The sequence below is a fragment of the Felis catus genome, chromosome D2, assembly GCF_018350175.1.
Source record: "Felis catus isolate Fca126 chromosome D2, F.catus_Fca126_mat1.0, whole genome shotgun sequence".
Lineage (NCBI taxonomy): Eukaryota > Metazoa > Chordata > Mammalia > Carnivora > Felidae > Felis > Felis catus.
Window position 1 is genome coordinate 75,077,485 of NC_058378.1, and position 22,802 is coordinate 75,100,286.

At 38.5% G+C, this 22,802-nt stretch overlaps 1 protein-coding gene across 1 annotated transcript in view; it reads right to left on the bottom strand.

Annotated features, from left to right (window-relative positions):
- Positions 1–22,802, bottom strand: part of CACUL1 (CDK2 associated cullin domain 1) — a 72,434-nt gene that overhangs the window by 29,585 nt on the left and 20,047 nt on the right. The window contains exons 2-3 of the mRNA XM_003994457.6: positions 15,549–15,675; positions 14,548–14,650 (exon numbers count right to left, since the gene is read on the bottom strand). Coding sequence (XP_003994506.1) covers positions 14,548–14,650; positions 15,549–15,675 — 230 coding nt within the window. The remainder of the gene's footprint in view (positions 1–14,547; positions 14,651–15,548; positions 15,676–22,802) is intronic.

Here is a 22,802-nt window from a genome sequence, read left to right on the forward strand (position 1 = left end):
TCTAGGATATTCTTTTTTTTTTTTTTTTTTAATTTTTTTTTTCAACGTTTATTTATTTTTGGGACAGAGAGAGACAGAGCATGAACGGGGGACGGGCAGAGAGAGAGGGAGACACAGAATCGGAAACAGGCTCCAGGCTCCCAGCCATCAGCCCAGAGCCTGACGCGGGGCTTGAACTCACGGACCGCGAGATCGTGACCTGGCTGAAGTCTGACGCTTAACCAACTGCGCCACCCAGGCGCCCCACGTCTAGGATATTCTTAAGTGAAATGCTTTCGTTTTCTACTGCAGCATGTGAAAGTGAAGATTTGTGCAAAGGCACCAACAGTTTGCACCACTGCTTGTGCACCACCAGAACAAGTATCAACACAGAAAAGGGCAAAAAACATCTTAGTAGTACTAGAGACAGTTTCAATTTTGCAGACCCCCTGAAAGGATTTCAGGGAAACTAGTAAGTTCCAAACCACACTTTAAGAAACCTGTTCTAAGTACAATATCTGAATGTACTAGTTAATCTCCATATTGACAGCTTGTTTTCAATCTTTTGTTACTGCAATGTTGCAATTAATAACTTCAAATAGATGTTATTTTATAGACAGCACTTTTTAAAAAATTTTTAAGTTAAAAAAAAAAAGAACTAGATGATAGTTAACTGACAGAGCCACCAGGTGCCTCCCAAAAATAAAATCTTTTAAAAATAATAAAAATAAAAAGTGACCAGCTCGTCTAAGGAAAGAATGGACACATGAACAGTTTCTCCATCAGTGATGGCAGCCACAAAGGCTGGTAAGAAAACAACAGAAATGGTAACAAATCATTAAAGGCCACGTATAACTAACAGTTCAGAATCCCTGTGAGCCCCAACACAAGGATAGTCCACACCTATTCTCCAGTTCCTTTTTTTTTAAGTTTATTTATTTATTTTGACAGAGAGTGAGTTGGGGAGGGACAGACAGAGAGGGAGAAAAAGAGAATCCCAAGTAGGCTCTGTGCTGAAGCCCAGAGCCAAATTCGAGGTTCAATACCAGGAACCGTGAAATCATGACCTGCGCTGAAATCAAGAGTCGAATCCTCATCCAAATGAACCACCCAAGCACCCCATTCCAGTTCCTTTATGTAAGTTTCCACTGAGTCTTTGAGAGTAAACTGAATTAAAAGTCCAGCCTCTGTGACCCTGATTCCTACAGCTTACCCACATTAACAGTGACTAAGATAGGTGACATGGCAGTTACAAAAGGTTCAAGGATTACTTAATACAGGAAAATATCTAAAGAAGTCAGATGGACTAGGATGACTTCTCACTTTCTACACACCTCACCTCTTTTAATACTTAACAAAAATTACCACTTATCCCTATTTGCTTATTTTTTAAAGAAAACTTTTTCCCTTATCTTTTCCAATTTAAATACGTGACTCTGTCTCAAAACAAAAAGTTTATTTTAAAAAGAATATAACTGGGGACTCTTGACTTTCGCTCAGTTCATGACCTTACGGTTTGTGAGATTGAGCCCCACATTAGCCTGCTTGGGATTCTCTCTCTGCCCCTCCCTCATTCTCTCTCTCTCTCAAAATAAATAAATGCATATTTTAAAAATAAATAAAAAGAATACAACTCATATTTGTACTCTGTATACACTGTGATCATAAATAACTACAAACATCTATTCATTACTGGAGTGATTTGACTCTCTTGCTAATCACAAATTCCATCTTCAGGATGCTGTTTTAAGTAACAAGTAGATGGTTCTAGTAATCTCAGCTGTAAAGCAAGCACATGCTTTTTATCAACAAGTATTTTATTGGATCTCTCTCTGAGTCTGACACTATGTTAAGCCCCATGAGGGCATATAAAAAGAAAACACAGTCCTTATCTTGAAAAACTGACAGTGAACTTATTAGAATTATGGTCTGCAGAGGGCTGAAGTATCTCACTGGCAAATTCAGTGAGACAAGAACAACTTTGCTATAACAAGTGCTTTAAGTTTCAGTTTGGATAAAAAAATAGATCTCAAAATAACTTTTTCAAAAAAAATTCAGTGAAATACACATACGAAGAGCTGCCTACCAGTTGGCAATGATAATTATTTTACTTGAAATCTATGTAGAGACAATAGGCAATTTTCTTATTATCTAAAATCATCCTGGGGCTCCTGGGTGGCTCAGTCGATTAAGTATCCAACTTCAGCTCAGGTCATGATCTCGCGGTTGGTGAGTTCAAGCCTCATGTTGGGCTCTGTGCTGACAGCTCAGAGCCTGGAGCCTGCTTCGGATTCTGTGTCTCCCTCTTTCTCCCTCCCCCGCTTGCACTCTGTCTCTCTAAAAAATAAATAAACATTAAAAGAAAGTTTAAAAAATATCATACTCAGTAAGGATTAAATAGCATATTCAGGGGATGAAAGTTTTTTTCAAAACACACTCTGTAGTTAAACAGAGTACAGAAATTCTAGCCTCTAAAAAATACATAAAATTTCAAATTGGCCACCAAGACAACCGGTTGAGTTATGCTGCCACCCACTGGACAAAACACAAACAGCAAAGCAACCCTTGCTCTGACTTCAAACACCAAGACAATTTGGCTCAGTTTGTTGGCGGTTTGGCAGTAAAGCTTTTATTTGTAATCTGGTGTCTCTGAAGAGCGACACAAAGTTAAGTAATGTTGACTAATTATGGTTTAGTTTCTATTAATTTCCATTATTACAAATAGGTCTAGAGTTAAATTATATTGACCTCAACCAAGATATATTCAGCTCACGAGACATTAAAACTACTCCAATCTTAGTAAAATAAATGATTTAAACACAATTACTTGACAAATACTCATCTAACCGTTCCAAATTCAGCCCTACTGGGGAATAAAAACTGCAACATCTTTCTTCCCCATGTCTGTTTCTGTGGCCTCTCCTCCTCAGAACCCTGAACTCAGGTTAGTATTATCGGTACCATTCCTATCACGTCAATGTTATTGTCCTGGCCTGAGAACCAAGTCTGTTTAAACACAATATTCATGTACACGATGTACAGCGCAAGCTCCAGATCACTGACCAACTGCTGGAAGGAACACACTTGTGAACAGGTTACTGGCTATAAAGCTAATAGATCAAAACATCAATAGTTGTTGTGAAAGTGAAAATATACTCTCAAAAGAATAAAGTGCATTAATGTATACAATAAATTTATCAACATTACATGGGGAAAAATGCCTCATGATTGCCCTAATGGATTCTGGATTCAGATGTACACAAAAATAATCAAAGTATGGAAGTGTCATTTAAGACAGTTTTAAGAGTATAGAATGTTCTATCCATTAAATTCAATTATCCAAATGTTGGGGCAAATAGGATATTCTAAATACTGTCAACTCAAATACTTATCTCAGTGACTTAAAATAACAAAGTCTGGATAAATAAAATGTACTATAGGGGTGCCTGGGTGGCTCAGTCGGTTTGAGCGTTTGACTCTGGATTTCGGCTCAGGTCGTGATCTCATGGTTTGTGGGTTTGATCCCCAAGTTGGGCTCTATGCTGATAGTGTGGAGTCAGCTTGGGATTCTCTCCCTCTCTCTCTGCCCACCCCCCACTTGTGCACACTCTGTCTCTCTCTCAAAATAAATAAATAAGCTTAAAAAAAAATAAAAATAAAATGTACTATAACCATACAATGCAATGTTATTCAGCCATAAAAAGAAATGAAGTATTAATCATGATATAAACAGGAATGAACCTTAAAGCAGATTAGTGGTTGCCAGTGGCTGAGAGAAGGGGAGGGTGGGAAAGTACTGCCGGTGACTAGCGGTTTTCTTGCTAGGGTACCTACAATGTTCTTTAAATTAGCAGTGATGCGGGGCGCCTGGGTGGCTCCGTCGGTTGAGCGACCGGCTTCGGCTCAGGTCATGATCTCACAGTTTGTGAGTTCGAGCCCTGCGTCGGGCTCTGTGCTGCCAGCTCAGAGCCGGCAGCCCGCTTCGAATTCTGTGTCTCCCTCTCTCTCTGCCCCTCCCCCACTCATGCTCTCTGTCTCAGAAACAAATAAACATAAACAAACAAACAAACAAATAAATAAATTAGCAGTGATGGTTGCACCACTTCATGACTACACTAAAACCAAGTTTGTACATTTTTTCAATGAGTTCAAACTGGGAAAAAAATACATAGCAAAGCTTTCTTCCTCAGGCTACAGGCCCATCTTGAAAGTCTGTTCCATGTCATACTTACCCAGGGACCCGGGATAAGAAAGCCTCCACCATCTGAAACACTTAGCAGGCAAAGGGAAATTCAGAAAATCGGACAGCTGATCTTAAGGGCTTCAGATCTTTGGGTACACACTTCACCATACACACTTCACTTTCTTTCACAATTCACAGGCCAAAGCAAGTCACTTAGCTAAGTCTAACTTTAACTTCTATGAGATAGAGGCATATACTCCTACCATGCATCCCATAAGTAAGAGAAATGCAAACATTCGATTAATGGCATTATGACTAGAATATTTATCTCATAAGTACTTAACTGAGCTCAAGACTACAACAGGCCAAAAGAAACCAACGCTAGTACGTCAGGATTCTTGCCCTCAAGGAGCTCACAGGCTGCACAGATGGCATCCTCCTTGGTAACTAAATAGACGTCAAAGTGCTCAACTAAGGACGACAGTAGCAATACAAATAAAATGCTACCGAAGCAAAGAAGAGAAAGTGATTAATTAAGCCTCTTGGGAACAATGGAGTTAAAATTAAAAGCTCAGCAAACCCTAACGGACAAGTAGAACGCCCCTTTCCAGAAAGGGGGGAGATGATCCTCAAACAACACGGGTTTGAATTGCATGGGTCCACTTATTCACGGATTTTTTCCATACAGTACAGTACTGTAAATATATTTTCTCTTATGATTTTCTTGACATTTTTTCTCTAGCTCACTTTATTGTAAGAATACAATATATAACACATATAATATACAAAATATGTGTTAATCAACTGCTTATGTTATCAGTAAGACTTACAGTCAACAATAGACTACTAGTGGTTAAGTTTGGGGGAAGTGAAAAGTTACATTCAGATTTTCAACTGCATGGGGCACCAGCCCCCCCCCCCCCATTGTTCAAGGGTCATTGTTCATAGTGGCAAAAGAAACCAAATGAGAAAACACATAAGGATGAAAACACACAGCCCATTTAAATTTTAATAGCAAAATAATGTTACACTATCTTGCTGAGTTCACAGTGTGAAGAGCCTTGAAATCCTAATTGTTAAGGAGTATGGTCTTTGCTCTTTAGGTAAATAGTCAAAAGGTTAAGAAAATAGCTGATAAGTCTGAAAAATAAACAAAATGGACTAAGGCAAGCTGCATGGCCAAGATACAAATTAAAATCTTTTTCTATTTTTCAGCCAAGTCCCAATGAGGACCTAAACTAGGGACATGGCATGGGATCAATCTGAGACACTTTACACGGGGGAAAATTAGCAAGACTTGGGACTCATTTCCTACCTCTATCCTATTACTCATCACATTCTAATATATTAAAATGATCATTACACCTTTCCCCTAAACAGTACTAAAGAATAAACCTGCATCTTAATTATCCCTGCAGCCTTAGCATCTAGCACATTTGCTCACACATGGACACTCAATGTTTGCAGACCTGAATGTTCTCAAACCATTATCTTCCTTCCCTATCTCTCAAGTCCCCTTTAGCAACTGCCAACATCTCTATGGAAACCATATCGATCTCTCAATCCACTCACCCTGCCTCTCTTCCAACTGGTCATGGTTTTAGCTATTCTGTTTCTCTGATCCCTGCAACACATTCTAGATGCTGCTTTCTCCCTTCTCCTTACCAACAAGTCCACAATTTCTTGTCCAAGATTCCTGGGGCTAGAGGTGTGCCATTAATTCAGAACTTTTCAGATTCAGAAGGTATCATGGTATCTACACATTATATTATGTGTAGAGATTGGGAATATGCAGTAGAGATTGGGAATATCAACACACTGATCTTTTGGGAGAAATTCGTAACACACGGATATTTCTGAGAAAAAAAATATGTAAATGTTCCCACCAAGTTCCTCACGAGTTTAAATCAAGTTTTACTACATGAGTTTTGACACCAAACTTACAAAAAGAAAAATACACTTTCAAAGCTTTTTTTTGGATTTTAGAATTTCAGATAAGGAACTGTGGACCTGTAGTTCACCTGGTCTACTGCAAGCAATTGGTATTCTACATTGATCTAAGATGCAACTCCTGGTACGTAAGGGCTTCTACAGTTTGGTTCCAATCTGCCTTTTTTCAGCCTGGTCTCCTCCCAGTTTCCCTCAAACACCACATCTATCTTCACAGGACCTCTCTTTGCTACCCAAACCTCCCCAGAAACTGCCTTTGCTTATGAAGCTTTCTTAGCCCAAAAATGCTCCCTCCCCAAACATCTACCCATTCTTCATGACGTATCATTTTTAATGCTGCCTCCTCTCTACTCCATCTGGCTGTGACTCTTACACTGTTAGTCTGTCATGGCACTTTTCTTACTCTGTTTTGTACCACAGTTTCCTGAATACTTCTGATCATTTCAACGGTCTACTAGCAAAGATTGTGACTTAATTCTTTCTCTGGGTTTCATCTGTATTCTTTTTTTAATTTCTTGAGATAAATGCTGCTAACATCACTGATGTGTTAACTTCTCACTATGATTATGGATTTGTCTGTTTATCCTTTTAAGGGTTATGTTATTGGGTGCATACACATTTTAGAAATGTTACATACCTTCCTGGAACTGGAACTTTTTATTATAAAAAGTTCTCTTTAAGGGCAACTGGATGGCTCAGTCGGTTAAGTGTCCGACTCTTGATTTCAGCTCAGGTCATGATTGCACGGTTCGTGGGTTCGAGCCCTGCATTGGGCTCTATGCTGGTAGCACAGAGCCTGCTTGGGATTCTCTCTCCCTCTTTCTATCCCTCCCCAACTTGCACGCGTGCATTCTCTCTCTCAAAAATAAATAAACCTAAAACAAGTTCTCTTTATATACAATAATACCTCTTGCTCTGAGTCTACTTTTTATGATATCAATGTAGCTATATCATCTTTCTTTCAGGCTTATGTTTGTATGGTATACCTTTTTCCATCATTTATTTTCAATCCTTCTGTCTAAAATTATGCTAAATATGCTGCCTCATATTAGCAGCATTTCATAAGGTTGCAGAATTGCATTCAGTTTGATAATCTGCTTACTTTTTTAAATACGGTAGTCTTAACATTTCACATAATAATTGATACACAGAAGTTTATTTTTAAATGATTTTTTTAATTCAAAAAAATTTTTTTAAGTTCATTTATTTTGAGGGGGAGCACAAATAGGGCAGGGGCAGAGAGAAAATCCAAAGCAGGCTCCACCCTGGCAGCACAGGGCCCAACATCGGGCTCAAACTCCCAAACGGTGAGGTCATAACCTGAGCCAAAACCAAGAATCGGATGCTTAACCGACTGAGCCTCCCAGGTGGCCCTTGCTTGATATGCTGAAGTTTAAATTTATTACCTTACTATTTGTTTTCTATGTGTTCCATCTGTTCTCTGTCCTTTTTTTTTAATCCTTTCTTGATTTCCTTGATTATTTTTAAGTTATTCCATTCTCTTCCTCTATTACCTGTTAATTATACTTTCTTTTACCATTCTTTTAGTGGTTACCCTAAAATTACAGACTGCATCCTTGTTATCAGTCTAACTTAGTATTTTACCTCTTTCTACACAATGCAAGGGCCTTAGAACATTTTACACCCAGGTACTCCCTTCCACCTTACATGTAATTGTCATGTGTTTTGATTACGTAGATTTTTACACTCTATAAGACATTATCATTATTATTATCCTACACTCACATATTTATCTTCTGTTGTCCTTCATTTCTACCTGATTCTCCAAGTTTTCATCTAGGAACATATTCTTTCCATCTGAACAACACTCTCCATTACTTCTTTAAGGTGAGAGACTACTGATGATAGATTCTCTCAATTCTTGTCCAGGAATGGATTTTACCATTTCTTTTACTTTTATGCTCACCTCCTAACATGACTAGTTATTTCTGATGGAGTGCCAGATACTGTTTATGAAAAATCAGAGAACCATCTGATGCCTCAGATAATGTTATTTTTCTCAGAGACAATTTACTTTTGCTTCTGGTAAGCAACTAGAGGCACTAGCAAATCCACACCACCTTAATGCAGTCAGGAATCAGGCTCCAGTTATAACAGTCGGTAACTTACTATTTTTGCTACTGTTGGGATGTGATCCTTCACGTTTGATGGACTCTAATCTCCCAATTTTTGTCACCCTACCCCCACAAGCCCATCAAAACTCTATTAAATTCTCGGCCAATTAACTTTCTTTTCCAGAATAAACAGGGGCCCCTAGTGGAGAAATGGCTCAAGTGCTAGACTCCCCTCTCTGGGTTTCCTTCTCTCCGATTGTGATCCTATAATTCCTTACACTTTTTATTAGCAACCTTGTCCGTTTTTTACATTGTAATCAGTAAAGCGTTGGTCCAAATTATCTAGCCTTATCAATCATTTATCTGCTGTTATACCTAACAGACTACCTTATATATTTGGATGGAAGGCACTGGCTACATCAGGTTTCCCACTAGGAACCCCCATAACCAATCAACCAGCTCAGTTTTTTATACTAACCAAAAAATTGACTGTGACTGAGAAAGGCAATAGGGAGTCTAAGGTTTCTGAACAAGAAAGTGTGCCCATCATATTAGTGTTTTCAGAAGACTACTTAACCAAAGAGTATAGAAAAACCAATTGGGAGAATGCTGCAGACATGAGCCAATACTGACATGGAGAAGAACAACAGCAATTAGACTGAAAGATGACAGAAGCAAGGGAAATGATAGTGTTCTATCAACCTTGACAATCACCTGGAAACAAGGGGTGAAGGAGAAAAAAGGAGTCAAAGATGAACGTGAAATCTCAAGTCTGAGAGTGAAAATTATTTGGGTGAAGAGGAATTTAGATTTAGACACGAATATGAGGTATCCACAAGAAGATATCCCAGTTGAAATGGTCAACAGACATTTGGAGAACCTGGTCTGAGCCCTCACCAAAAGTATGGGGACTGCTAAGAGTTTCAACAGAATTTTCCACAACTAACCAGAATATCGTTCACTAAACTAATAAAACCTGTTACCTATTTCCATTCACTGGTATATTAAAAAATCAGAACAAGAAATTCACATTTGAGGCTTTGGAGATACAGAAAAAGGAAAATATATTAATAGAGAATTTATTTAAAGAGAGGAGTTAAATGCAAGGGACCAGAATGGCTTTTAAAAAAACCTGAGGCAGGGGCGCCCGGGTGGCTCAGTCGGTTAAGCGGCCGACTTCGGCTCAGGTCATGATCTCGCAGTCCGTGAGTTCAAGCCCCGCATCGGGCTCTGTGCTGACAGCTCAGAGCCTGGAGCCTGTTTCAGATTCTGTGTCTCCCTCTCTCTGCCCCTCCCCTGTTCATGCTCTGTCTCTCCCTGTCTCAAAAATAAATAAAACGTTAAAAAAATTAAAAAAAAAAGTAATATTAAAAAAAAATAAAGAATAGTCCTTTAAAAAAAAAAAAAAAACCTGAGGCAGAGGGAGTGGGCAGGGGGATGGGCTAAATGGATGATGGGTATTAAGGAGGTCATTTGTTGTGATGATCACAGAGTGTTACATGTAAGTGATGAATCACTAAATTCTACTCATGAAACTAATATTACACTATATATTAACTAACTGGAATATAAATAAAAACTTGGAAGAAAAAAAACCTAACGCAAAACACTATCACAGCTCAAACAATCTAGTAGTAGGTAAAAAAGTATAGATATACATGCTGTGTAGTATAATGTAAGCAGAATACTGAGTAGGGTTAGCTATTTAAGTGATTTTTGAAACTTAATAAACTATATAACAAAAAAGCCTTTTAAAGTTACTTAAGTGGTAGAAAAGTCATTGTTTCCAAAATAAAAGAACTAAGATTTCCTTTTTTTAAGAGTGAGTGCGAGCAGGGGAGAGAATCTTAAGCAGGTTCCACACTCCGCGTGGAGCCAGACACAGAGCTCAATCCGATGACCCTGGGATCATGACTTGAGCCAAAATCAAGAGTCGACGCTCAACCAACTGAGCCACCCAGGTGCCCCGATTTTTTTTTTAAGAGTCAACACGTTAGAGTATACAGTTACGTAGAAACATTTAGGTTTAACTAATTAAAATCTTTTGAAATCTCCGAAAACAGTAGTCTCTAGTTTTTAAGTCAATAACTGCGCAATATGGAAGATTATTTCATATACCCTTCAGTCTCCCCAACAGGATATGACTTATGATGGAGATAAATAAGTCACTCTGACACATAAACCATACAAACCTGCAGCTATTTTAAGATGTCCTCGAAAGATAAAGGCCCATGCCCTGAAGGTCTAACTCATGGATTTATCAACACCAGCACTACATTTCTGATTATGTGCCAAATGCAACTTATCCCACTTTTGTTTTAGCAAATTTTAACAGTATTTCATTTCTAAAATCAGAGTTGCAAACAAAACGTTCCACCCAAATTAAACTTTCTGGCTCGTGGAGCCTGGCATATAGTCTTGTTCTGTTCCACATGAAAACTTATGCCACGTATTTGTAACAATGAATAAATCAATAAACAGAATCAACTGAACACTGAATAAATTTATAAAATGCCTAAACATCTAGAGATTAGTGATTGTATGTACCTAATTAGGCTACTCTTTCCATAGGATAGGTCAAATTTAGTTGCTGTGCTGGGAGTGTGCCAGACATGACGGATAAAAAGACAAACACAACAGAGTCTGTGCCCTCACAGGAGGACCTGCAAGATGGCCAAACACGGACGCAGAAACAATATAACACAACAACTGCTCTAACAGGGTTGTCATTGCCAAGGTGTTGTAAGTATCCAGAAGGAAAAATTCCAATGGTCTGTTTTGCTTTGAGGGGAGCGCAAGGAGTCCAGAACATTCCACACAGGTGGACACTAACAAGCTTGAGCCTGGGAAAACAACGAAGAAGCATTTGCCAAGCAGGAAGCAGTAGACAAAATACCTTATTACTTTGCTTAATGCAACCAGATATTTCAGTAAAGCCACTTCATTTCAATGTTGAGAAAATTTACAAGATACCAGCATGTTTAGTCAAGAGGCACACAACTACTGAGTGGCAGAGTTGAGACCAAAACGCAGGTCCCCATGTTTTTACCCACTTCACCAGGCTATTTAATAATGGTTAGACTTTAGAATCTTACAAAAGATATCATTCTGAAGTAAAATATTTTTATAGGCCATATTGCTGAACTCTTAAGTAGAACATGTACTGATTCTAAAAATCAACTACATTCCCTTGGTTTTATATATTACCTTTACATTTATCAATGTGGTTTCCAAAATACTAACATCAAAAAAGATACCACTCTTATGTTTTCGTTTTTAATAAAAATTACTTCATTACCTAAAGTGAAAATTTAGTCTTCTAATATGCTGTATTAGTAAGGAAGGGTGGGGGAAAACAGGCACTCCGATCTATACGTAACTGGTTAGACTGTACGTTGGTACGACTTTGGTGAACTGCAATACGGACGGACATAGTAAACACTGCAGCACTGTTAGTAACACCCAAAGACTGGAAGCAATCTAAATATTCATCAATCAAAAATCAGTTAAATAAATGAAGGTCCATCAATAAAGTAAGGTTAATGGACAATCAGACATTCATGATAAAGAATGAGGGGGCTCTAGGCACACTGACAGGGACCATTCTCCAAAACCTCAGAAACTTAGTCTCTAAACCTTAGTGACTCCAGAGTACCGACTGGTACCCCAGGCAGCACAGCCTGGGCAAGTAACAGGTTACCTTCATATTATTGATAATTGGTCAAGCAAACACACGGCAAAGATGTAACCAAGTGACCTTCCAAAACTACCAATTTGATTGAGCTTGATAATACAATACTATTGTGCCCTCTAACTTTAAAAATATAACACTGTAACTGTAAGAATGAAAAAACGTCTTACAGTGCTTAATAAGACTAAATACAAGAAAAATCTACTCAAGCAGAAGCTCCAATTTAACAAATGAATTTAGCAAATCAGAGTTCTATTGGTCAAATTAATGATCTACATGTGAAGTCAGAGCCCAAGTGTAATACACATAACAACATTTTCAACCCACATTTCATAGATATAAATAGGACAAGTAGCATATCTTGCCCTGATAATTGAACTGAAATGGTTTGCTTTTTTTTCTTTTAGAAGATTAATTAGTATTATTTCAGAAACAGCAAAACAGTGTTAATAAAATCATCCTTTTTGAGGATACGGAGTTCTTTGCTGTTCTAATAAAAGCTCTGGTACTCCTGAACCCCAAAACCACCTAATGCTTGATGTTAAAAAAGATGATTACATTCAGATTTCTACTAGAAAAAGGTTATTCAACAAAAAGTAAATTATTTATTAGTAAACATTTGATATACATTGCATTCAATAGGCATGTAATGCCTAGTATGTATCAGATACTAGACTAGGTACTGACAACACAATAAAAACAGCTAGGATATATCAGATAGTGGGCTAGGTGCTAAAGACACAATAACAAAGAAAGCAGACATGTTCCTCTGCCTTCCCAGAAAATAATATTGGGGGCAGGTGGAGGGAAAGGCACAGCTAAACAAGAAGTTATAATACGCAGAATGAACTACAATAATATACTAGGTGTTGCAAAGGCACAGGTGAGGGGCCCAGACTTGGGGGAACAAAGTATCAGAGAATGTTTCCCAAGTCAAATGATGTCCAAGCTGCAGCCAAAGTAAGATCACACCAGCCAAAAAAATAAGAGGGCAGAGAAAAAGGAAGAAAAAGGCCATCGAGTTAACACGGCAAAAGCCAAGAAGAGTACATAAACTGTTCAAGGAACTGAAGTAAGTTCAACACACAGGAGCAGAGACATAACATATCAGGCTACAGAAATAAGCAGAATCAAATAATGAAAGGTTTCCTAAGTCATATGAAAAAGTTTGAACTTCCATCTAGTAGAAAAATGATAATCAGATTTATGCTTTAGAAACAGTCACTCTGAAATGAAGAATAAAGCAAGAGATGTGAAGACTAGAGGCAGAGTAACCAGCTTAGATGAGTGTTTCAGTCCCTGGGTTGGTAGTGGCTAGTGAAGAGAAGTGGACAGGAGCCAAGAGAGAAATAGGAAGCAAACAAGATCTGGTAGTAAATTGGATGTGAGAAGTATGGGCAAGCGTAGAATCAAGAATTCGTAAGCAAGTAACTCAAAGCTATCATGCACAGATCCTGGGTTTCATCCACAACTTATAATGCTTAGGTACCAAACTTTTTTGTTAGCGGCGCCTGGGTGGCTCAGTCAGTTAAGTGTCCTACTCTGGGTTTCAGTTCAGGTCATGATCTCAGTTTGAGTTCGAGCCCCATGTTGGGCTCCATGCTGATGGTGTGGAGCCTGCTTGGGAGTCTCTCTCTCCCTCTCTCTCTCTGCCCCTCCCCGGCCTGCTCTCTCTCAAAATAAATAAAACTTAAAAAAAATTTTTTTTAAATATATAAATTAGTTTGTTAAATGAGTAAATATTTCATATTTGGTGGCAAAAAGATTAAGAGAACAATTTACACTCTTAACAACAGGAAAACTATGTATTTGGCCATGATAAACATAGCTCTGGCTACAATCAAAAAATAAATAAATAAAAGCTACTTAGGGCAACTGTTTGCAGTAAACAAGACCAAGATACCTCAGACCAGAAGGCAAGTGAGGAACAATATCCAAGGCCAAAGCATGCTAGAAACTGTGGATATTCCAGAATTGCTGGAGCACTTCCTAAGTGTGGTATGGATCCTGGACATCTATTGCTGAGTGACTTTTCTATACATGTCACTTCTGCACCAGAACTAAAATATGATCTGGCCCTGGCATAAAGATAGTCCCTGACCTTCAAGCACTGGAAACTTTACTAAGGCAGGGAGGGACAGGGATCAGAGGCCAAGTGCTTCCTTCAACAGAATACTTTCTGCAACCTGCCCTACCCAAATTTTACAGCTGGGATGATGTTCATCTACAGAGGGTTTATCAACAAAATGTGACTTCACTTGTTTATATTAGCAAATATTAGAAACTAGCAGGCCATCACCAATCCTCAAAGATAATATCAAAAAAGTTACAGTTAAAAAATTAAAATATACCTACATTTATATTATAAAAGTCATCAAATACTAAGGTTAGCAGAAACAATCAAGTTTTAAATAAAAGCAACACTGACATAATAAATGGAATCTGTTAAAGTCTGAAGTATATTCAATCTAAAAAGTCCCACAATTTATATCTAATTTTCTAACAAATTACTCTAAAGGTTAGGTAATTTGGTCAATACTCATCTAGGAAATATTTATAAATTTGTACCTTAATCAAATTAACAAGCGTCCAAATATATATCATAGAGACTACTTTCAACCAGTCCAAAAATCCCAAGGAAGCAAAAATCAGTATGGTCAGTTCTTTACCTGCAGCTCCTTCGAGACTCTCTCTAGGTGATTAGTTATCTTTTTAATCAGATCACTGTACATCTGTTCTGAATGCTGCTGGCAGACACATTTATACACACAACTGTGGGGGAAAACCAAAACAGAAAAACCAAGTTAACAACAAAGAACTTCATTCAACCTAAGATGAATGCATACTTTGGATATACGGACACTGGTCAAATAATCGATTCAGGCCTAAAAAACTGACCAATCACAACTTTTAAATAGAAGTTTACCTTGCCCCAATCAGTGCTCAGATGAAAGAGATACTACCACCAGCTGCAAATCTTTCAGAGTAATGCATTACACATTTTGCCAGTAGTAGATAATCTAGTATCAGGTGAAAATCTGAGAATCTGACTATAACTACTTACAAACTAGCTTCTCACTCACTCTCTCGTTTCAATGAATATCAAAATAAGGGAGAGAGAGTGATAATTAGCACCAAGTTTCTAACTCACAAAAGGTTTGCAATGTAATCTCTTTGTGCATCACTTGTGTCGAACAACACAACTGTCGCTTCCTCCTCTGTGACAGGGCTGATCTCATGTCCTACCCCAGGTCCTCACTAATTTGCTGTTTCCATTTACCAGGACCCGGGGAACAAAATAACCAAAGACAGAATTGTGTGTCAATAAACATCAACAGATCGAGCAAGGGTCTCCCTGTGAAACAAAAAATACATTATTTTTGCACCAGATACTGGTCATTCATGTCTTTTTCACTGACCTCCCAAGTTTCTTCATTATGTATAGTGGGGGTAGCAGGCTGAGGTGGGAGGAAGTCTAATCGAGTTGAGGTTAACTCTACCTTGATTCAAAAGCCATTCTGAAGCAGAAAGTATAAAATCAAACCTCCAACCACCAAGTGTGGAATATACAAATCACCTATAGAGCCTCACCATACATGTATTATATGCATACCTACTGCCGTAATTCAACATACCCTCTCAAACCCAGGCAAATGAAATCTTGACTTACCTGTATATCTGTTCATAGGATATGGGGATATAGTCACCAGGACTCTGGGTTAAAAGCTGATCTATGGCACCATCCAATTTTGGCCAGTAAGTGCTCTTATAATCTTCAATAGTTATAACATTCATTACTAAAAGTAAAAAGTAAAATAAATATTACTACATACCACATGTAAACACAAATCAAAGCAATTTTGTGCTCTCAAATTCCTTTCACTTATTCTAATTTCTTTGACATTCAATCACCTAAATACAACTCAATTATTATCCCATTTCAAAAACAAGGAAACAGCAACTTTGCCAGGGATTTTAAAGAAGCCATTAATTACGATTTAAAAAGGAATGACCATGAATCCATCTTTAAAAATCAAAACAAAACAAGCAAGTATCTTTGGTTTCCTTTTCCAGTTTTCGTATCTGTTATCAGTGGAGCATTTTCAAACACACGTCACCCTCAAATACATGTTGCCAATGATGTGACAAGGCAGCCTATCCATGAACCACAACAAAGTTCTGGAAAATTATGAACCTCAACAATCAATCTTCAGCGACACCCCCGAGAAAATTCACATAGCATAGGACTATCCCCATACTATAAGTCCAAATGCTACAGTGACAAAAGAGGTTGCTAGAAACTCGCAGGCATTTTTGCACCACCAGCACTTCCTGGACATTACTAAGGCTCGGACTCAGACTCTACCAACTTACACTTGATAAGCCCAACAGAAAAACATCAACGAACTGGAGACTTACATTGAGGCTGACCTCATTCCTACTGTCTGGCTCTCCTTCCTTCACTAAAGGTTTCATAAAGTTTTTACAACAGCTGGTCCTAACAACTTTGAAATCCAGGGTGACAGGGGAGTCACACCAATGAAACGCCAACGTTAAAAAGAGCTACTCTGCCCCCGCCAGCTGGAAAAAAGAACTATCCAAAGAACCTAAAATACCCTGAGTCTTATAGAACCACCGCCATCTCAAGAGGCAGAAGGTAACAGCTACTACCTCAAGTATTTTACTACTCATTTTACCAGCAAGTGGGAAGCAAAGAGTTGACTTCCCTAAGAGTACATGGCTAATTACTGTCAGAAGTACCAGATAAAGAAAGCCTTTACCTACTGATTTCCAAATTCAGCTTCAAGAGGTCTCTCATATGTATGTACCACCTGTCATTGTTGCTCAGTATTTTCTTCAAATGAATTCACTTTTTCTTGCTTAAATTTATTCTTTTTAAAAAATGTTCATTTATTTATCTTTAGAGAGAGAGAGAGAGAGAGAGAGAGAGAGAGAGCAAGCGTGCATGCACATGTGTGAGCAGGGGAGGAGCAGAGAGGCAGAGAGAGAATCCCAAGCAGGCCCCATGCTCAAAGTGGAGCCCAATGTAGGGCTCAATCCCACGACCTTGAGATCATGACCTGAGCTGAAATCAAGAGTCAGATGCACAACTGACTGAGCCACTCAGGTACCCCTTGCTTATATTTATTCTAAAGAACATATTCATACGACATGGAATAATCTTAAATGCTTTTTGCCAGTTGAGACTCAGACCAAAATGGCTATTATAAGATTCTCATTTATATAAGATGCCAGTAAAGTCAAACTATAAAAAGGAAAACAGACTAGTGGTTGCCAGGGGCCGGAGGGTGGGGAGGATTGTCTACAAAGGGTAACATGGGAGAACAAACTGTTTTGTGTAGAATCGTCTGGGTGGATACGCCACTCCAGGCAGTTGTCAAAACCAACAGAAATTTATACAATAAGTAAATTTACCGTGTGAAAATGTAAAAAAACAAAAATCAAGCAGGATGGGGTAGTAAAGATGGAATGAAAATCTTGACCAATGAATTCCTGCACTGAAGGGAATGAAGAAAGAAAAGTTTTGGCTACATAAAAGGCTAAAACCAAATGGAACTGTATATGCACGCACACACAGACACACAGACACACACAAAAGGGTGGACGAAGCCAGATCACAAAGGGCCTTAGAGGACATTTTAAAGACTGGCTTTTACTCTAAGTAAGATGGGGACATCTGGAGAGTTTTGGATGGGGAAGTGACGTGTTCTGACTTGGGTTTTCTATGGGTCATCCAGCTGCTATGTTGGGAGTAAGCAAAGTGAGGAGGCTGTGAGATGATGGAGGTTGAACCAGGTGGCAGCAGTGAGGGTGAGAGAGGTCAGACTTTGTACATATTTTACAGATTGAGCCAACCAGATTTGCTGACAGTCTAGATGTGAGATATGACAGAAGGGTCCAGAATGACTCCAAAGTTTCTGGCCTGAGCACCAAAGGATGGGGTTGCTGTGTACTGCGATGAGAATGGATGTAAGAGAAGCTCAGCATATCTGAGAATACAGCAGAAATTGTTGGTGCCCCACCCATTTACTCTGTCCACAAACACAAAGGCCACTGTCAGCGATCTACCGAAAGCGATTTTCTCTTCTATGTGGTTCTAGTTTACTGAATCTCCTATATCACCTAAACCAGATCACATACCCACTCTACACCAAAAAGTGAGGCTTAACGAAGGTAAGTGACATGCTCAGAAAGAAAACTTCAAGTACAGAAGCCAAGAATTAACATAATCATCCCATGGCACCCCAACTGCTGAGTTCGACGATCTCCACCTCTGCTCGCAACTGGAAAGCACTCCTACTTCTCAACCACAGGCTTTACACTTCAGCAAATCACCAAGTCAAGGATACAAAGGAGAAAAAAGAATCTAAAATGTAAAATCCTGTGGCTGTAAGTACAGAATGGAGTCCCACTACAGAAGCAGTAATTGCTAATGCCTCTCAGGTATCTTTCATGTGGCTTTTTTTTTTTTTTTTTTATGTTCTGCTTTTAAGTATCTTTGAAAAGAGACTTTAAAACCAAAATGAAAAAGGCATGATCACAGAAGAAAATCTTAAAGCCTATTTCCACATCAAAAAAAGCCGTATCTATTTCCACTTTACATTTCCATCTATAAATGTAATATACGTCTATTTCTACATATATTTTGCTTGGAAAATAAATAAATAAGTAGCCAATTTGGCTGACTTTTATTAAATGCTGGCTATTACAGACTATCTGTGTTTCTTTCCCCAAAATTCATATGGTGAAATCCTAACCTCCAATGTGATGGTACTGGGAAGGGCCTCTGGGAGGTAATTAGGTCATGGGAGTGAGGCCCTCACAAATGGAATTAGCACCCCAGAGACATTCCTCACTCCTTATGCAACAGAAGTCGCCAGCAAGAAGACAGTCTACAGGAACCAGGAAGCGGGCCCTTGCCAGACTGAATTCGCCAGCGCCTTCATCTTGGACTTCCCAGCCTTCAGAACCGTGAGAAATAAGTTTCTGTGATTTATAAGCCATGCAGTCTCTGATATTGTTGTAACAGCTGAATGGATTAAGACACTAGCTAACATCACTTTCTTCTAGGAAACCAGCTGATCTTCACCATGGTAGCAAAAGAACAGAATACAGACAAGCATCAAGAGAACCAGAGGTAGTATGAAGAATGAGCACATGTTGGTGTAAACTCTTAGCCAAAGATTAGGAAGGTTTCTCATGCCAATCTGCAATCAACACTTAAAATGACAATCCAAGAAACTTCAAGGTATCTATTATTTCCTTGCTAATCTCAACCTAATCCCTGATTTAAAAAAATATATACACATACATACAAAGCGTGTGTTTGTATGTGTGCAGTATGTAGCCTTGAATTTTAAAACTAGATCCTCTTGTTAGAGAAACGTAGTCAATCACTCTCAACTTTGTCCACAAACAAGTTCAGACTGACCGAAAGAAATATAAAGCATGGACACTGAACAAAAATTACCATTAAATTTCTAAATTTTATCTAGGTTGTGTTTTCCAGCTTGAAAATAATGCACTACTTCTTAAGCAGTTTAAAGGTATTAAAACTCAAAACCCAACAAGGCCCAGGTCAGTAATATAAATGAGTAAAGCAGGCCTAGTATAAAAATCAGAACAATGAGCATTTCAATGAACTGAAGAATGCAGTGCTCTCTAGAGACAGTCCAGTTCAAAAAATGTAAAATCCCTAGTGTTAGCCTCAAAACATCATGCCACAAGACTTAAACCTAGAAGCACGTATTTATTAGATAGCAAGTTCATGCAGTCTAAGTCCTACTGAAAAAGTTGCTTAGTTGATCTTTACTAAAATAAAGTGAAATAAAGTCTAAAACACATGGAATAGTTGAAATCTAAGGTTCGGGAATATTAGCAGGTTATTAATAAATAATAAACTATTAGAGATATATAATTCATACCAGGCAGGAATACATATGTTCAATTCTCATACTTATTTATCCAAGTAATTCATCAAAACTTGACATATTACATACTGTCCATCTCCCTCAAACTAGACACTCGCCCCCTGGAGGAGGAATTTACTACTACAGCCCCAACTCCCGCCGAAGAGTGCCTAGCACATGACAAGTACTCACTAACACGTGAATTAATTTACCGAAAACCAAAATAAATGCTTACTATAAAAACAGTTGATGGCATACCACTTAGTGGTTGTTCTGGAATTAAAGTTTAAAGCATATTTTATTTCACATAGACTGAAGCAAACCAGGTTAAGTTCTACTATTCCTTTTGAATTTCTTTGTTATTTGTAAGGAAGGGGAAGATATATTCAGAAATTATATCAGGCATTATTAATTTATACTTGGTCTACTGCAAGACCTTTCATTACCTTATATTAGTGGTTCTCCAAGCGTGATACTCAGAACAGTGTCAGTATCATCTAAACTTGTTGTAAATGCCAACTGCCAGGCCCTAGCCCAAAACTACTGAATCAGAAACTTGGAGAGGAGCGGGGAGTGAATCACAATACAGGAATCTGTTTACCAAGCACCCCAGGTGATTCTTACACCTGCTCAAGTCTGAATGAGACCCACAGCCTAATGCTACTCCAGCAGCTCAGGACAGCCAGGGTCACAGGTGTATTCTGAACAACTTGTAGAGTCAAATAAAGGTGTAAATGTATCAAAGAAGAATGGTAAAACAACAGCTAGGAGCTGTTTTCATATCAAAAATTCCTTAACTTTATATATTCCTCTATGTCTCTTTTCTTCCCACCAAGAACACTGCCTTCATTCAGAATTGACTCCTGAAGAATACAGCAAAGGCAGGGCAGGGCGCCCGGGGGACTCAGTGGGTTAAGCATCAGACTTCGGCTCAGGTCACCATCTCACAGTTCGTGAGTTCAAGCCCCGTGACGGGCTCTGTGCTGACAGCTCAGAGCTTGCAGCCTGTTTCGGATTCTGTGTCTCCCTTTCTCTCTGCCTCAGCCCCAACCCCCTCCTCACCGCCCCGCCGTGCCCCCCCCCCATGCTCTGTCTCTGTCTCACCCTCAAAAATAAACAAACTTAAAAAAAAAATACAACAAAGGCAATTACAAATTAAATGATTAAGCCAAATTTAATAGGCCAAATTATGTCTCAAATGCAATGACTTCTTAGATTAACTATAATTAATGACAACTAGATAAGGTGACAGAATGGACTAGGGCAAAAAGCTCTGGGTTTTCTATTTAACTCTGGCTAGTGTATGTGATCTTGGGAAAAAAAGTACGACTTCTTATTGCCATAGTCTGCCTGCCCATCCATCATCAGTAACAATCCAGTAAACCTGTGTTGTCCAAAACATTACCACCTGGTAGAATGCTCTACTCTCTCCAGCACAACGGGATGACTGAACACTTTCAAGTAATGGACAGAGAGAAGCTGAAGGCCAAGAACAAAGCCTGGGGATTGGGAGAAAGTCCGTGGGAATGAAGAAAAGGAATAGAATAAAACAGGAGACTCTGAAGCAGAACAAAGTAATGTATTCTAATAAATAAATGGGGTGTTAACTAAAAAAATTTCCAATTATTTATTTCTCTCAAAAGGAAAATAACTTGATACTGACACAATAGATCGTTAATACTTAACTGCTCATAAGAGAACTAGCTGGTTTAAAAAAAAAATAGTAACAGGGGTTACCAAATACTTTAAATATCCTTTCCCTTAGGAGAAAAAAACCCCTACAAGTTAGGTATATTCTGATTTGCCAATAGAGGAGGGCAGCTAATGTTAAGTCCTAATGAAGCAACTGTTAATGTTAAGTCCTAATGAAGCAACTGTTTCTTAAGTAGGCAAAAACCTGGGGCACCTGAGTGGCTCAGTAGGGTGAGTGTCCAACTGTGGCTCAGGGCATGATCTCACAGTTCATGGGTTCAAGTCCTGCATCAGGCTTTGCCCTGACAACATGGAATCTGCTTCGGATTCTCTGTCTCCCTCCCTCTCTCTCTGCCCCTCACATGCGTGTTTTCTTTCTCTCTCTCTCAAAAATAAATAAGCATTAAAAAAAAAAAAGCAGGCAAAAACCTTTTAAAAGTTCCATGCTTCAGGTATTTGTTTAGGAAGTTTCTAAGACTTAGAGTTTGTGGTTTCATTCAATTAAATACTATGGACAATATAAAATGTCTCCTGTGATCATTAAGAAATCATTCCATGTAAAAATGAAGTTACATTCACATAAACAATTAAATTAACACTACTATCTTATTTTTATTTCTGTAAGTCCTTATTAATATTGTTTAAAGGTTCTGTGCTTCCCACCCCATCCTATCCTCTCCTCCCCAAACAGAATCCACAAAAGACTTTTTACATACTAACTATATGAAACTAAATATATAACCTGCTTTGCCTTGGTTAAAATAACATGTTTCTTTCCTAAAAACACTGTAAAACTTGTATAGGAAAAACATTTCATTATTGTTTTACTGCTTAAAAATCCACACATTTCTAGGGGCGCCTGGGTAGCACAGTCGGTTAAGCGTCCGACTTCAGCCAGGTCACAATCTCGCGGTCCGTTGAGTTCGAGCCCCGCATCAGGCTTTGGGCTGATGGCTCGGAGCCTGGAGCCTGTTTCCGATTCTGTGTCTCCCTCTCTCTCTGCCCCTCCCCCGTTCATGCTCTGTCTCTCTCTGTCCCAAAAATAAATTAAAAAACGTTGAAAAAAAATTTAAAAAAAAAAATCCACACATTTCTCAATTTGACAAAATGTAATGAAATGTAATGATGCAAATGTCCTTCATCACTACTTGATCAGAAAACCAGCTACAGCAGCCAAACAGCAACAATGAAATCTACATACCTCTAGAAGAATTACTACACATTATTGTACAATTACAACATCACACTTGAGACTGTGACACACATCCTAAAACGAACATGTTATAACAGTATATATGAAA